This window comes from Chiloscyllium punctatum, chromosome 3 (genome assembly GCF_047496795.1).
Source record: "Chiloscyllium punctatum isolate Juve2018m chromosome 3, sChiPun1.3, whole genome shotgun sequence".
Classification (NCBI taxonomy): Eukaryota; Metazoa; Chordata; class Chondrichthyes; order Orectolobiformes; family Hemiscylliidae; genus Chiloscyllium; species Chiloscyllium punctatum.
Window position 1 is genome coordinate 119,374,653 of NC_092741.1, and position 17,438 is coordinate 119,392,090.

The 17,438-nt window shown below is 41.4% G+C and overlaps 1 protein-coding gene across 11 annotated transcripts in view; it reads left to right on the forward strand.

Moving 5' to 3' along the window:
- ggps1 (geranylgeranyl diphosphate synthase 1) overlaps positions 1–17,438 on the forward strand; it is a 46,804-nt gene that overhangs the window by 18,819 nt on the left and 10,547 nt on the right. For 10 of the 11 annotated variants that reach the window (XM_072559404.1, XM_072559460.1, XM_072559425.1 and 7 more), the window contains one exon: positions 11,208–11,303. In XM_072559404.1, the coding sequence (XP_072415505.1) occupies positions 11,237–11,303 (67 nt within the window). In that variant the 5' untranslated portion in view covers positions 11,208–11,236. Of the gene's footprint in view, positions 1–11,207; positions 11,304–14,825; positions 14,888–17,438 lie in introns of those variants that run through there. The other variant, XM_072559478.1, reaches the window with a different exon arrangement.

A 17,438-nucleotide genomic window follows, 5' to 3' on the forward strand; every position in this document is an offset into this window, starting at 1 on the left:
ACCAGGTTTTAGTCCAAGTTTATTTGGAAGCACTAGCTTTCGAAGTGCTGCTTCATCAGGTAGTTGTGGAGCCGAACCATAAAATAGAATTAATAGCAAAAGGTTAGTGTTATGTGGCTGAAATGATAACTAGATTTAAGTCTTCAATCTTTTAGAATGGGTTTGCTAGTTTTGGTTCGTGAATGTGAACCCAAACTCCTTTCTAGTCATTTTCTCAAGATAACTTCAGGTTTTCGAACAAAAGGTGTCACCTCAGCTCAGACAATGCATTAAAGATGACATTCGGCCTGGGACCTTCAGGTGACTCCCCTCTAAAGGCGGACTTCGGCACAAGCAACAATGCCAAGTAGCCGATTGGAGGCTGATAGCGAAGTTTGGTACACATTTTATGGAGTGAATTTTTGCAGAATTATATTTGATTTTGCTCAAAATGCACAACCTACAGTCTGTTCATATAATTATTTGCAAATTACACTTTAGAAATACAACTAGATTCTCTTCCCTACAGTGTGGAAACGGCCCTTCGGCTCAACCAGTCCACACCACCCCCTGCGGATAGTAACCTACCCAGACCAATTTCCTTCTGACTAGTGTACCTATCATTATGGGTAATTTAGCAAGGGCCAGTTCACCTGACTGGCACATCACTGGACTGTGGGAGGAAACTGGGGCACCTGGAGGAAACTCCCGCAAGACACTGGTGGAATGTGCAAACTCCACACAAAGTCACCAGAAGTTAGTCAGGCTCAAGATTAGGATTCAGACAGACTCTAACCTCACCTTTTACTGCATTGTTTGAGCTGAGATGACACCTTCTGTTACAAAACCTGAAGTTATTTGAGAATGTGACTTGAAAGGAGTTGTGGAATTTCCATTAACAAACCAAAACTAGCAAACCCATTCTAAAAGATCAAAGACTTAATCGAAGTTTGTTCTGCAGGTTAGGTGAATTAGCCATGCGAAGTTGCATGTAGTGTCTGGTAATGTTAGGTGCATTAGTCAGGGTGAAAGGTAAGTAATAGGATGGGAATAAGTCTGGGTGTGTTGCTCTTTGGACAGTTGGTGTGGACTTGTTGGGCTGAAGGGCCTGTTCCCACACTATGGATTCAATGACACTAAACTTTTGACTATAATTTGTCTTGTGGTCCTCCACAACCATCTGAAGCAGTACTTCGAAACCTGTTGGAGTGAGTTTTAAGATTTATAGCTCTGGCTGAGGTTTTGGATGTCGGTTTGCTTGCTGAGCTGCAAGGTTCATTACCAAATGTTTCGTTACCCTACTAGGTAACATCTTCAGTGGGCCTCAGACAAAGTGCAACCGAAGGACAAACCAACAGAACTCCCATTGGATCTCTGATATCGTGGCTCTTAACAGAGGTAGTAATGCAGAGACTAGAACAAACAGCTCTGCCAACCATCCAACTCAAACTTTGTGTCCACTATGTGGGTGACACCTTCGTCATTACTAAACAAAATAAATTAGAGAGCCTTTTAGGACCATCAATAATACCCTTACTGGCATAAAATTCACTAAAGAGGAGGAAACAACAAACTACCATTTCCGAGATGTTACAGTAGAGCGAACAGCTAATGGGGAACTTCAAACCAGTATCTACGGGAAAACAATGCTTACAGACCAAATGTTGAACTACAGAAGCAATCATCCCAACACCCACAAAAAGCTGCATCAGAACATTATTTCAACAAGCCAAAACACTGCAGCACAGAGGAACTATGCAGAGCATAGAAAAATCACCTATACAGTGTAGAATGGGTACCCAATAAACAGTCCGTTAAGTTCTCAGCAACAAACCCAAACAAGCAGACAAAATATGTCCAGAAACCCTAGCCACACTCCTACATCAAAGACATCTTGGAAATGACTGCCAGACTACTCAGACCCCTTGGTATCGTGGTTGCCCACAAACCTGCCAACACACTAAAACAGCAGCTAACGAACTTGAAAGATCCCATATAGACAACAAGCAAAACTAACATCATTTACAAAATACTGTGCAAGGACTGTAACAAACACTGCACTGGACAAACAGGCAGAAAACTAGCCACCAGGATACATGAACACCAACTAGCCACAAAAAGACATGACCCTCTTTCATACGGATGAGGAAGGACACCACCTCGACTGGGACAACACATCCATCCTAGAACAAGCCAAACAAGAACACACACGTGAACTCCTAGAAGCATGGCATTCCAATCAGAGCTCTATCAAAAAACACATCGAGTTAGACCCCATCTACCACTCCCTGAGAAAAGGAACAGAAAGTGACTTCACCACAGGAAATAACATCACCACAGGACATGACATCACTGACCCAAAGAAACCCAAACATAAATAGAAGCAGGAATTCTCAGCTTTGCTTTGCCTGAGGCCTACTGAAGATGTTATGTAGTCGGTAAATGAATCTTCTAACTCAGCAAGCAAACCTACATCCAAACCTGTTGGAATTTTAACATTGTCCACCCCAGATCAATGCTGGCTCCTCCAAATCATATCTGTAAAAGCCTGCATTCATTGCAATTAAGGGAATTGAGGTGAATATCTTTCTCATGGACCTTTTGCAGTGAGGGAAGGGAGTGCTTTCAATGGGAGCCAAAGCATCAAAGTTGGTAGAATGGATTGGTAGATTTATGAACTAAATGGCAGGTAAAAGTCAAGACACGGGATTTTGAATCTAGCGTTCTGAATGATTTGGTTGGGAACACTTTTGAGTGAAGGTTGACATAACTATCAAACAGTTTAATTGTGATTTACAAGATTGGAGTATTGACTTTGTAAGACCACAGGGGTAGAATTAAACCATTGAGCCCATGGAGTCCGCATTGTCATTCAGTCAAATATCTGATCTGATTCTCACCACCTCCGTCTTCCTCCATAACCCTTGATACCCAATTTTTAATCACTAAGGGTATCAACCTGGTGAAACTATTATTCAGGTTTAGATTAGATTGCAGTACTTGGTGCAGAAACAGGCCCTTCAGCCCAACAAGTCCATGCCGAAGCACAACCCACTCAGACCAATTCCCCTATGTTTAGCATGGCCAATTCACCTGACCTGCACATCTTTGGACTGTGGGAGGAAACTGGAGCACCCGGAGAAAACCCATGCAGACACAGGGAGACTGTGTGCAAACTCCACATAGTCGCCTGAGGTGGGAATTGAACCAGAGTCTCTGGTGCTGTGAGGCAGCAGTGCTAACCACTGTGCCACCGATGTTTAAAACCTCAAGAAAAAATAACCTTACACACTTGATGCAACTGTAATATACCAACTTCTGTGAACAGCTAAATTTTATTAAGCAAGTACAAGCTGTGGAGGAGCCCTTAACACACACTTCGCAATGCTTGCAAATTGATGTCAAGGGATCCCTGAACAAACAAACAGTTCTTCCTTTATGTAAGTCTTTATGTCACAGTTATACCGACAAGGCAACCCACAGTCACATGTCACTCAAGATAATGTGACCTGATCATGTCCTGAAACTGTGTAATATAAATCATCCCTTAATGGTCAAATCTGTCGTGAATCGTTTAACTACAGGGAGTAGTCAGAATTTTAATTGCAATGTTCTTATCCCCTATTCAGAAATCAATGTAATCCTTGTACTCTGAATAACTAAGTGGCCATGCAAATGGCTCTGAATGGCAATGGATGGGAATGTAAACTTCTTAGGTTCTACCTGTAAGACAGACATACCACCGTGGCCTTGGGACAGCCAATTTCCTTCAGGTCGGCAGAGCAAATTAACCCTTAATATCTTGCAGGAGTACTTTTGTTCTATCACAAGCTGTTTGATATCCAAGTGATCCTATGAATAATAAAATAAATGAGGTCTGCAGTCTTGTGAATCCAGAAATGAATGATAGGAAGTGTGAGAATTCACTGGAGCTGTAGGCTCTTCAAACATCTCTATCTTCAATGACAATAGGCAATATTAGGACAAAAACTGCGGTTAAAGCATTTCCAAGAACTTTCAGGGAGGAATGCAGAGTGCAGATGCTGAAGGCATTTGTCTTCTCCTGAGGTCCTGAACATTCCAATTCCGTTCATGTGATGTCAAGAAATGGTACTAAAGAGCCACTACATTCAGATGCACAAAACATTCCATGGCACGTGGGGGGGTTGCTGTCCAGTATTTCTCCATTTAATTAAGCTCAAAAACAAAGTAGCTAATGCGCTGTTTGGAACTTTGTGAATTAGCTGCAGCTTTCTACTTGGTGCCTCCTTTCCCAAAATAACTACTGTTTGTGAAGTACTTTGTGACAAGATGTAATAGAGAAGAATCTGAATTTGGAGTGGAGTCATTAAACTGTTAAACATTTGCTCAATGGAGAGTATATGTACGTTTGCGCTCCAAAAGTGCATGTTTAGAATCAAATTTAAGAGGAAGGTTAAAGCAGCTTTTGGAAACAATCATTCCAGAATGATTTTGAGCAGCCATTGAAAGGTCTAGGATCTATTTCAATTACATCTTGATTGGGAACTTGCTTTACTTTGCAAGCACAACTTGTTGCTTGCACCTTTTGAATGACTTGTTTAGTTTGTGTTTTGAATTATTTATACATAGTTGTAGCCTTCTGATTAGGACCGTAACTAGACAAAACACCAATCAGCACAGTGAGACTATATTTCATATTAGGCCATGAAATGTAGGCATTGAGGGATTGATCAGCTTTTATTGCCCCTTCATGATTTCCTTAGAGAAGGTGGTGATCTATCTCTCTGAACTTCCCTCATTGGGTGGAGGGGCACCCATAGTGCTGTTTGGAAAGAGTTCCAGAATTTTGATCACTGAAGCAATAGCAATGTATTTCTAAATCTGAGTGTTGTATGAATGTATGGGGAGCTTGCAGGTAGTGAGTGCTCCCTACCGTCTGATGTTTCCATTGTTTTAGGTGGCAGAGGTGGGTTTGGAAGTTCTTGTTGAACGAGCCTTTTGGTGAACTTGGTGGTATGTATCTTTTTGAGTTGGTACGTATGCTTGTGCTAAAAGGAGTGAGTATTAAGGGTGGTTGACAGGGCTGCTGCTCAAAGGTCACCTTTAGCTGTCAGCATATGGTTTGCAGCTCCAAAACAAAAATTAAGTGAAGATGTTGACACAAGTCTTTGACCTTTTTTTTTACAGTTAAGCTTGTTCATAGTGGGTGGCTCAGTGGCTAGCACTGCTGCCTCACAACATCAGGGTCCCAAGTTTGATTCCAGCCTCTGACTGTCTGTGTGGAGTTTGCACATTCTCCTAGTGTCTCCGTGGGTTTCCGCCAGGTTCTCCGGTTTCCTCCCACATTTCAAAGATGGGTGGGTCAGGTGAATTGGCAGTGCTAAATTGCCCATAGTTGTAGATGCATTAGCGAAATGGGTCTGGGTGGGTTATTCTTCAGAGGGTCATTGTGGACTGGTTGGCCCAAAGGGCCTGTTTCAACACTGTAGGGAATCTAATCTAATCATGTTTGATATGTCTGTAAGGAATGTCAAGTCGGAGACAAAACACAGATGCTGGAATCCAGAGTAAACCAGCAGGAGTCTGGAAGTACACAGCAAGCCAGGCAGCAACAGGAGGTGGAGAATTCAAGGTTTTGGGCCTAACCCTTTAGGAATGGGCATGTGGGTAGGGAGAGCTGCAGATAATGTTGGTTTTGGGGGTGGGAGCAATGCAGAATGTTGAGTTAGTGAATACAGGTGCTGGGTGTGCTATTAAAAGGTTGATTTGCTCCGCTGACCTGCAGGAAGTTGGATGTGCCAAGGCTAGGGTGGGATTCCTGTGACTTGTAGCTTGTAAGGATTTTACACTCCCACTCCTTGCCATTCAGTCATTTGCAGCATCCTATTTGAAATCAATAAGAACATAGCAGTTGGAATTTTGACTACTCCCTCTTTTTAGTAGAAAAGGTTCACAGATTTGACCATTAGGGATGATTTACATTTATTGTTTCTAGAAATGATGTGGTCCCTGCCTTGTCTTGAGTGGCATGTGAATGAGGGCTTGTGTTGGGGGCATCACGGTATAAAGATTTTGTATAAACGAAGGACTGTTTCCTTTGTTCAGAGAACCCTTGACGTGGCTTCGTAAGCATTGCAAAATGTGTTAAGGGTTTCTTCAGAGCTTGTAATGTATTTGTTTAATAAAATTTTTTTGCTTGTTAATAGAAACTGGCATCTGCATTTGCATCAGCTGCACAAGAATCTCAGGAAAAAGAACACAAGTGGATACAATGTGGCTTGTTGATGGGAGGATTGAATCCAATTGGTAGCTGGAAGAAAGTCGCTAAGAGAAGGCTGGGCTGGAAAAGGAGTGGAGGGGAATGGGTGGGCAGGTTATTTGAAATTGGAGAACTCAATGTTGAGTCCTCTCAGCTGTAAACGAGGTTGGAGGAGCTGCAGGTGAACCTCAGTCCTTCCAGGTGAGACAATTTGGGTCCCAGGATGAAGGCGAGGGAGGTACTGAACAGGCAGGTTTTGTATCTTTGGCAGTTGCATGGGAAAGTACGGGGGTTGGGGGAAGCGAGGATGCCCAAGATTGTTGAAGAGAATGGTCCTTGTACAAGGCAGTGTTGGGGGGAGCTAGATGTTCTTGGTGATGGGCTCCAGTTGGAGTTCACGGAAGTGTTTTGAGGATGATCTGTTGGATGCAGAGACTAGTGGAGTGGAAAGGAAGGTCAGGGGGGACCCTGTCTATCTTTCAGTGGAGGGTTAGAGCGGTGGTGTGGTTAAGTGCTTTCTGGATAATGGAAAAAGCATATCTAAAATAGGTGGACATCTGGGATGCTTGAGTGGAATGTTTCCTCAGTAGATGTGACTGAGATGGAGTTGGGGAAAATGGATGGAGTTGCGGAAGATGTGGAGTGGGATGTGGTGTAGTCCAGGTGGATATGGGAGTTTGGGCTGATAGTAACTGTCAGTCTATAAATTGTGTTGCCAGAGATGGAAAAGAAGTCCAGGAAAGACCGGGAGGTGACCAAGTGAATTTCAAGGTAGGGTGAAAGCTGTTGGTGAAGGCTATGAACTGATATGGTCCAGCCTGAATGTACGATGCATTACCGATGCAGCCATCGATGTAATGGCGGAAGAGTTGAGGAACTGTATCTACGGGTGTGCTGAAGAGGGGCTGTTTGTAGGCAATTAAGAGGTAGGCATAGCTGGGGCCCATGCGACTCTGCATGACCATTGCCCGGCTTTGGAGGAAATGGGAAGAGTTGAAATTTTGAGGATGAGGACGAATTCAGTGAGGTGAAGATGTATTGTAATGGGGGACTGAAGGGTCTGTGAAGAGGGAGAAACTGAAGGCCTGCAGGCCATCACTGTGGGGAATAGGCATGTATAAGGACTACACGTCCATAGTAAAAGTGAAATGCTGGGAGCCAGGGAACAGCAAGTTTCCGCAGAGGTGAAGGATGTGGTCTGGGACACCAACCACATGTTGGTGGGAAGTGCTTGGATCAAGGTGGAGAGAATGGAGTTGAAGCAGAAAGAAATAAGTAACGGTTGCAGGAATATGCAAAGGCGATGGGACGGCTGAAGGAGCTGGACTCGTGGATCTTTGAGCAGGTAGAACCAGCAGTGTGGGCAGGGGGACTGAGGGTGGAGGTGAGATCACCAGATGCAATAAGGTCATGGACCATGTGGGTGATGGTGCCTGATGGGCCGTGATGGGGTCGTTGTCAAGGTGGAGGTATGACGTGGTATTGAATTGGTGTTTGACCTGCAGTCTCCCACAGTCCCACCTTCATCAGTTGGTTTGATAGCAAAACAGGGATTGGTGTAGCAAGTGGAGCACTACACGTTTGGAGGGGTGAGGAGGTGGAGAAATAAAGATGGCTGATGTTGGCAGTTGGCAATAAGGAGGTCCAGGGTGGATAAGAGGCTGGAAGAGGAAGATTGTAGGAAGGAGAAGGGGTCCTCGGAGGGTGGTTGTGAGTCTTTGTCAAATGAGGTGCAGCGACGGCAGAAAAAAAGCTATCTCTGATTCCAGGAATTCCTCACAATGGAGGTCAAACTGACTGACTGGTTTGTAGCTCCCCCCCTTTTTTTGAATAAGCTTGTCCCATGTGAGCATATGTCCAAAGTTGCCAGAATCCAGGCAACTTTGGAATATCATAGCTGCTGCATCCACTCCTCATTGCCACCTACCTTCATACCAGAGGCCCAAGGGGCTTATCTGCCTTTAATCTCATGAGTTTACTTACACCTTATCCCTGTTATCTTACACTATGCAAAGAGACATGCTTTATTTTCCCATTAGTACCTAGTCATGTCATCCTTGAAAGGGTGAACATTTTACTTAAGTTCTTTCTTTTGTATGTACTCGTAGTAGCTTTTGGTCTCAGTGCTTCTCTTTTCTACTAGTTTTGTTTGTAATTCATCTTAGCTCTTTTGATCTTGATTTTAGTAGCCCTTTGAAGGACTGAACTTTAAACACAGATGGCAGTATAATGTGCCCTAGGTTTTGTTATTGTTATCCTTTTACTTCCTTGTTAAGCCATGGATGATTTTTCACTTTTTTCAGTTTCTCCTCTAAGGAATATACTTTGAGGGGTATTTAGTATCCCCAGTTTTATAGGCTCGGGAATAGTTCCTGTGGATTGGACGGTAGCTAATGTAATCCCACCAGAACGGTAGAGAAAACCAACTAATAGACTGGTTAGCCTTGCCTTTGGTGTGGGGAGGAGGAGGTGGGGATATGCTAGTCTAAAAGATGTAAAATGATGACAGGATCAGGCAGAATCAGTGTAAGTTCACAAGGCCAATCATACCTGACTATCTTTTTGGAATTTTTAAAGTATATAACTAGGAGATTTAAGGATGATCCAGTGGATGTGGTTTGCTTGAATTTTGAAAAGCCTTTCCTAAGGTTCAACAAGAGATCAGCCTGTAAAATTCAAGTACATGGGATTAGGGGTAGTGTACTGGAATGGATGAAGAACTGGCTGGCAGACAGGAAACAAAGTAGGAATAACTGGTCAATTTGAGTGGCAGCCAGTGATGAGTACCACACTGATCCATGCTTCATACGTTCCATCCAAGTCATTATCTTCAAAATGAAGCTGGGTGGAAATTTTGAGGAAGTTGATAGACATGTTTTACTACGATTTAAACAAGTTGAGTGGGCAATTGCATGACAGATGAAATATAATGTAAATAAATGTCTTCAAAAACAGAAGGCAGATTAATATTTCAGTTGAGATCAGTAAAGAGGAAGGAGCAGTAAGACTTGACACCAGTTGCTGAAGGTGGATATGAGGTGCAGCAGGCAGTAAAGAAGGCAAATGGTATGTTGGCCTTCGTAGCAAGGGAATTTGAACATGAGTAGAGAGGTCTTGCTGCAATATTATAGGGCCTTGGATGAGATCACAACTGGACTGTTGCATGCAATCTTGGTCTCCATTTCTGAGTAATGTTCTGAATGTGGAGGGAGTACAATGAAGGTATACTGGACTGATTTCTGGAATGGCAGAACTGACATGAACAAAGACTGAATTACAAAGGACTGTATTCACTGCAGTTTGGAAGAATGAGGCAAAGGGGGAAACAATATGGAAACTTAGTCATGACAGGACTAGGCAAAATTGAAGGGTAAACACAGGAGTGATGTTCCCATTAAGTGGAGATCCAGAACCAGGGGTCACAGTTGAAGGATACAGGTTAGGTCATTGAGGACTAAGGTGAGAAATTTCTTCACCCAAAGTGATGAGCCTTTGGAATTTCCTGCCAGAGGAAGCGGTAGAAGCCAAAACATGAAACGTTTTCAGGGACGAATTACTTTTAGCTTTTGGAGCTAAAGGGATGCAAGGATATAAGAAGTAGGGTGATCAAAGGTAATCATTGGTGGAGTAGGCTGAAGGCTGAAATGCCTACGACTACTTTTGTTTTGTGCTTTTTTTAAAAAAGCATTTAGCTTGTCAAATAAAGATTTAACAAATGGTCCTTAAGTGCTTTACTTAAATTGAGTTTACAATCATAATTTTCATTACAAGAGAGCCATGCCTTATTTGTACTTGCTAATTCTTGCTGGTGGATTGCATAGTGACAATTGACTAAACTAATGTACCCTTGCATTTAGTCACTTAGAATGAGGACACCCAAATAATGCTAGTATGCCTGCTTTTCAATTGTTTAGTTACTTTTGTCCTGGATTTTTCAGTGTCCCTTTTCAGAGCCATCCTTAACCTTGTGATAGTGATTCATGTGCTGACCATGTTTTCCCCTTCTAACACTTGATCTCCTTAAACCAGCTTGTTCCCAAGAACAAGATTCTGCATTGTCTCGTTTTTATCGGTCAGCAAGTCTATTCATATAGAAAATGTTCCTGAATGCTAGAAATGCTCATCCATCTCTGCCCTTAAGCTGACACTATCCCAGTATGTGGGAGGATTCTGGATGATCCAAGATGGAGGGTGGCAAACAATTGTGACTGTAAGAGCTGCTCCTTTTTTGAGGCATTTTCAGTGGTGCTGATTTCCTCCCATTTTTGCCAGCAGTAATTATTGTTTTATAACCTATTGCATTGTTTTGGAACTTTGGAAAAAGGTCAAAACAACACTTCAGAAGGAGGAAGACCAACCAAAAGCAGTTCTGTATCCAAATAGCTAGTTCTCCCTATATTGCAGGTGATATAACATTGCTAACCAGTCTACCATGATGAACGATATTGAATGCCTGACTGAAGTTTGTATAGATCACATCCAATGCTCTTCCTTCAATCCTCTTCACATCTTCCAAAAACTCAAATCCCATTGAGACTTTTTTTTCCATGTACAAAGCCATGTTGACTGTCCATCATCAATCCTTGCTTTTCTAAATACGTGTAAATCCTGTCCCTCAGGATCCCCTCCAATAACAACATACCCATCTCTCAGGTCAGGTTAATCCTTTTGAGTTTTTGTGAAATCCAAATGCTGAAGTTTGGACTTTGGTTTGGCTTGTAATATTGTAGCTGGTTTAATATGTTAGGGAGGCTACTGTCTCCATGTGTTGCACTGAGCATCCTTAAAATTGGTATTCATTTGTTCACCTTTTTGGGGAGATAATAGTCCTTGATATCCCTAATTGGTATTTCATGACCGCATTGTACTTTAATATATGAAATTAAACCTGGTAAATCTGATCAGGAAGGTTAATGTCCATGGTGTAACAACTTAGTAAATATCTTGTCTGCAAATGGCTATTGACTAAATATTTAATTCAATGCAGATTAACGCTCATCTGTACGAGTCAATACTATGGAGAACAAGCAAGCTTCTGAAAGGATCCTGTTAGAGCCTTACCACTATCTGCTTCAGTTGCCAGGTACAGTACCTTGGTGTTTTCCATGTCCTCTTAAAGTATCAAATCTCCTTTTTAAAATGAGATGAGTAGCTAGATTACCGTGAAAGCTATGTTGAATGTCACAGATCTGCTATTTACTAGTTTGCTTCACTTGTTCAAATTTATTTCAAAATAAGGAATGCTAGTATTATCTTGAATGGGTTGTATAACTGAGGAGCTTGCTGGGTGACATCTAAGGCAGGCTGTGAAAGAGTCATCCACATTGGTCTGAATGGAGTTCCTGAACACACATTGGTGAGGACAGCAAGTTTCTTTCCTTGAACCAATTAGCATTTAATGGTATGACAGTTTCATTGTTTTTCAAGCAGAAGTGAAAGAGGAGAAAGGTATGGAATACAAGCCAGGGCTCCTCATTTTCAGTGAATGAGATCAAGAAAAGATTTTTCAAAAACAAGAATTGTTGATTATCAGATGTATTGAAGTGAAATCCAAGCCAAATATTTGGAGAAGGGAAGAAAAAAAATGGCACAAAGAATAGAATAGCAGTTGAGTTTTTAAAAATCTACCAATATGTAAACCGTTCAAGGATTCAGAGGCATGGTGGAGCCTAGAAGTGATGTATAATCAATATTTAATAGGTATTTTGTGTTTGATTTTAAAAAAGCAAACTGTCAGAAATAGAACCAGCAGAAGTAATGTAAAAACTGATGCGAAGGATTTCTGTGATTGGTTCCATCAAGAGTTGGGTATGTTCTGGTCTTGGATGGCTTGCATTCCAGACCTTTCCCGGAAGTACAAGTGGAGATGGCAGAATGTCTCGCCAGAGTCTGAGATACAGGAGGTGTCAGATGTTGTGATACTCTTGTTTTTGCAGGGTACAGTGAAAGGACATTGTTTTAGCAGTAGTTGCAAGTTGGTTTCTTGAAGCAATAGTCAAGGCAAAAATCCACCGACACTGAAGTTTGAGTAAGTGAGCTTATGGATTTGATAAGGGCCAGTGCTTTTTTTTAAGTAATGGATAAAATTGCTTTTCAGGAAAAATGGTTTGGATGTAGCATGCATTTTGTAAAATTCGTGTACTGCACAAGATTGGTTAACAAATTCATTTGAGTATCTGTCAGTTCTGATTTTTATTTGTTAAAAATTGGCTGAAGAACAAAATGTAGGGAGTAGTGGTAAATCATTTTCATATGACAGGATAAATGATAGTGTTGTTGATGTTTGCTCCGTGATCAGACCCCTACTTTGGATTTGTATAAATTTTAGATATTGAGATACCAAGTAAAATTTGTTCATTTCAGTCTTGACTCTATGGCTTACTGTGGGGTTATGACAATTGACTGCAGAGAGATCTAGTGACTGTGGGATAGGGGAAGCAAATGACAAAAGGAATTTGATATAAAAGTGAGAGAAGGTGTATTTTAGCACAAGGCTTTGTGATCTTATCAGCCATGATCTTGGAGCAGGCTTGAGGGGCTAGCTGACTCCTGTTCCTCTGAGATTGTAAAGCTGAGATGGAGAAGGATTGGGTTGGACTCTGAATTGCAAAAGTTCAGTATCTAATTGTAAGCAATTAAAAATAATCTAAGATTCACTTTATTGTGAGGGGAAACTTAATGCAAAAATAGAGAGTGCTTCATGGCACAAGTGGGATTTTCTTCTGTGGAAGTACTATGTACAGTGATCATATTATTTTGGAGCACTGTAAATATATTGGTAGTTCAGAAGGTTTCAGACTGTTATGTGGGTTGTCGGGTTGGTGGATAAGTGCATTTGAAATTTGAATCTGATCAGCATGATCATTATCAATGGAGCAGGCTTGAAGAGGTGAGTAGCTTAGTTCTCCAATATTTTTCCCATCTTCCTAAAACAGCTATGTGCATGAACATTGGTACTATTTCTGCCCTTTTTAAACTTTTCAGCTGTTTGTTGCTGTGACATAATGTTTCCAAGAGTCTGTTTGGGCTGACGATTCACTAGTTTGGGTTTTTCAAGACTTCTGTATTTGCATATGCATTGCAAACCTAATTTTTAACCTAATTCTACTCCCTTAAGTCTGACCTCTCGTAACACTAGTGCTGTCTCTGACAACAGTTCTTTCGTTCATGTTGCTCCACTTTTAGTGGTACAGCTTTGTTCCCATCCCAGAAATAAATCCATTTAAGCCCATTTAACTTGTGCAGATCCTACCTGCATCATAACAAACCTCAATGTCAGTGTAGCAAACTTGCCCTCATATTCTGCCTATCCAGCCACATGTTTGTCAGTTCCACCTTTTTTTTGATTTTAGTGCTCACGAGCATACAGTACCTGAAAAACCTAGCGATCCCTACCTTTTGTGAGGTCCTATTTACCAAACCTTTGTCTCAAGATCCCAAAATTCTGCTACAGAATCTCCTCCGTCTTTGGGCCATGTTACTGACGCTGCTGTGGCCTACAATCTCTCTGGCTGTTCAGTAGTCCCATTCTGCTCTTCCCCCCCCCCCCCCCCCCCCCCCAAAACCTTGTCAAAGCAAAATGCTCAGACAGGTAGAGTTTTGCCTCCTTCATCTTTTTTCCAGACCCTGGACGGGGAGAGATTGAACACCCATGTGCACAGGGACACCAGTTCCCGGTCTTCTCTCAAACAGGAGTTTCTTAACGAATTATGAAGTCACTTTACAGGGAAGGGCATCCAGATAAGGTGACATACATATTGATTGGGTGACTGTTATCAGCAAGTGTCAGTAGCATAGCTTAAGCCATCTGCTGTTACGTGTGTTCTTAACCTTAACTGGCTTTACATAATGAACACTTTTTTCACTTTGTTAGCCAACCTTGCGTCCTGAATGCTTCTAATATGGTTAAATGGCTCTACACAATGAATGCTTTTCCACCTTGTTAACCCATTACCCTTACCTCCAGCACCCCATTGCTAACCACAAGTTCTTATCTGATCTGAGCCATGTTCAGCTGAACCTCTTGTTTCTCAAAACTTAATTCTTTCCTCCCTGCTTATACCTGTACACCTTCTCACCACAATATCTTGCAGTTGCTTGGTGGAATAGTTAAATTAGCAGCGAGCAGCATAGCATCTTGGAATTGTCTCTGGCTACAATAACATTTGTTCCCTTGATTTACTAAAACCTCCTTTTTTCCCATTCTCTTCTATTTGCCTGCTTTTCCTGCTCTGTACAGTTGTGCCACTTAGGTGTAACGTTTGGCTCTAACTACAAGTTCAGAGGAAGCATCACTTTGAGTGTTCAGAAACTGAAAAGAATTTAAGAAAACAATGGACCCGAACATCCTCCCCATTCCCATTTGTGTTCACTTTTCAATGAATAGAGAAATAAACTGTCTTGTCTTAATTATCAAATGGATACATTCTGCTAGTCCCTGAGTATTTGAAATAAATGTAGTTACTCCTCATGGTTACAAATAGCTTTGGATAGTAAATTAAACCATATCTACCAAATGTATTTGAGCTGGCACATGGGTGTGTACCAACTTTCATAAGACATGATATTTTCAGCTTATTGAAACACATCTATGGTCTCATTTCAGGGCAGATTCAGTCCATGAATTCCACTCAGAACTACATCTCATGGAGGCAGTTACTTTTTTAGGTATGCCCAGTAATTGAAAAATGAATTTTGATGTACAGTGAGTTCCTGTAGAGCTTAAATTGATTTATCTATTGAAAAATGGAAATTGTTTTACTTCCTTCAAGCTTTATTCCCAGTTTCTTTTTGAAATCTCTGTAACCCAATGTGTTACTTTGACTTGAGATGCTGTAGCAATCTGGGACAGGTGAGAAGGCAGGCTCTTTCCTTGGTTTTGGTGCTCTCGTTCCCAGTGATGAGTCTCAATTATCTTAGATGTAATTCTTATTTTTTTGTAATCAACCTATTTTTCTATTCTGCATTTTCAAAGATGTTATCTCACAACTCTTGAGGCAGGTGAACTTGACTGCCTGCTTGCTGGTCCAGAGTCCAGATACTACCTTTGCACCACTATAGTGGCAAACGTGGGGTCTTTTGAACCTTTTACTGAAATCTGTTTCTTTGCAACTAAATGCTCATATTTTTTTTATTTCACAGCACTTTATCTGATCGATTTAACTCCAAAATGAGCTGTCAGTTCTTTGAAAGATTCAAAAGATTATTTTCTTTTGGAAACTGGCAAGACATGAGTTGCAAAAAGAATTGGACAGCGCTCAGCAGGATTGCAGCTGGCTAATTAACTAATCAGTTGCTTTCTGTCTTGTCTGCCTGTTCTTTCATACTTGCGTCCCCATCTAACCAATACTGCCACTGCCACTTCAGCTGACCTACAGCTCCTCTTCGCTTGTCTTCCTTGTATCTGCCAAATAAATAATTTAATCTCAAATTTGAGATTCTAGCTTTTTCTACTTTAACAGTCCTAAATTGAAAAACCTTTCAAAAACAATGGTTATACATGATTAATGGCCATGTCAGTGACTGGCCTTTGTTTAAAGTGTCTCTGGAGACAGGAGAAATGTATGATTTGCCTACTTCAAGAGTTTGGGGGAGGGAAAGTGAAGATGAGGTGGTTTTTTTTTAATCAAAATGATGATTTTCAGAAGTGAGTTCTGAAGGTTCAGTCGTGAAATGCAATCACTAGAAAAGTCGGGAAAGCATTGGAAACAAATAGCCAGATTTTGCTACTTGCAGTTCTGCTTTGGGAATTTAGTAAAATATATAAAAACTAAAATGTTTCTGCAACACGCTGTGTACTTGAAATGTTCTTGGACACAGCGCAGTCATGGAGAAAGTGAGGACTGCAGATGCTGGAGATAAGTTGAACAGTGTGGTGTTGGAAAAGCACCGCAGTCAGGCAGCATCCAAGGAGCAGGAGAGTCGACCTTTGAGGCTCATCCCCCAATGAAGGGCTTGTGCTCGAAATGTCAACTCTCCTGCTCCTTGGATGCTGCCTGTCCGGCACATTCTTCAACACAGCACAGTCATTCCTTGTGTCTTGAAACCAAATCAATTTCATTTTACTGACTGTGTTTTACCTTCTGTCCACTTTTTACTGGGAAAAGAAACCACGCAGATGAGAAGTTTTTGTCAAGTGAGTGGTTCAAATATAAAATACATTGCAAGCATAGAGGCATGTTCATAGCCTTCAAGAGGAGATTTGGTATTTGTGAATGAGGAATGTGCAGGGCCATGTGAAGGAGGAGAGTTGAGTGGCATTAAATGAATTCTTGGGTCAGAAGACCCAAGATGTGGAATGGCCAACTCCTTTTACTCTTAGTCTGTGATGCTAGAATAAGGGCATGCTGAGAATTGGACCTTGTATTTGTTTAGCTATTGTGTTTGAGTCTTGATGCTGTTTTATGGGTAAAGCACTGGTTGGAAAGTTTTTGTGCTATAATTGTTTCCAGCATGGAGAGTTTTGTTAATAACATTTCTAACTGCTCCTGATCCAGGACTTCCCACTGGTATTCATTGTGGTACTGCAGCTGCCCACCACTTAAATTGGAAATTCCACTATACTTAAATGCTATCTAAATTATATTCCAAAGCCTTTTCGGACTACAGTCCAATGTAGTTGGTATTTGTCTAAAACCCAATTCTTGTTAGTTCATCCAGAATGTGTTGGTGTGATTGTCATTGGCCTGGTAATAATTACAAGAACAACAATTCAAATTCGACCACAACTTAAGCATTTGAATTCAGTTCAAGTTTTAAAAAGATGATGCATTGATTGGCTGTCTGTGCTGCACTATTCTATGAAGCCCAGAAATAAGTTGTATCAGTAACTAAATAACCCTGCAGCTGTCAGATCCTCAGATGCTGCCTGACCTGCTGTGCTTTTCCAGCACTGCTCTGATCTAAACTCTGGCTTCCAGCATCTGCAGTCCTGACTTTTGCCTAGATTATTGTGAAATCCTAACTGGTTCACTGCTATTTTACAGAAGAAACCTGCTGTCCTTGTATTGTCTGCATCTGTGTAACTCCAGTCCCAGGCCAACATGGTCTGCTCTTCACTACATTTTTTAGTTTGTCAATTAGATAATTGATGATGGTGTTTATCTTAAGCAGCTTTCATCACTTAATATGTAAGTGCAGGATGTGCCATGCAGCGCACTCGGCATTGGTCAAGTAGGACAAGAGCAGAAAGTGTATGAGAATGTATCGTACGCTCGGT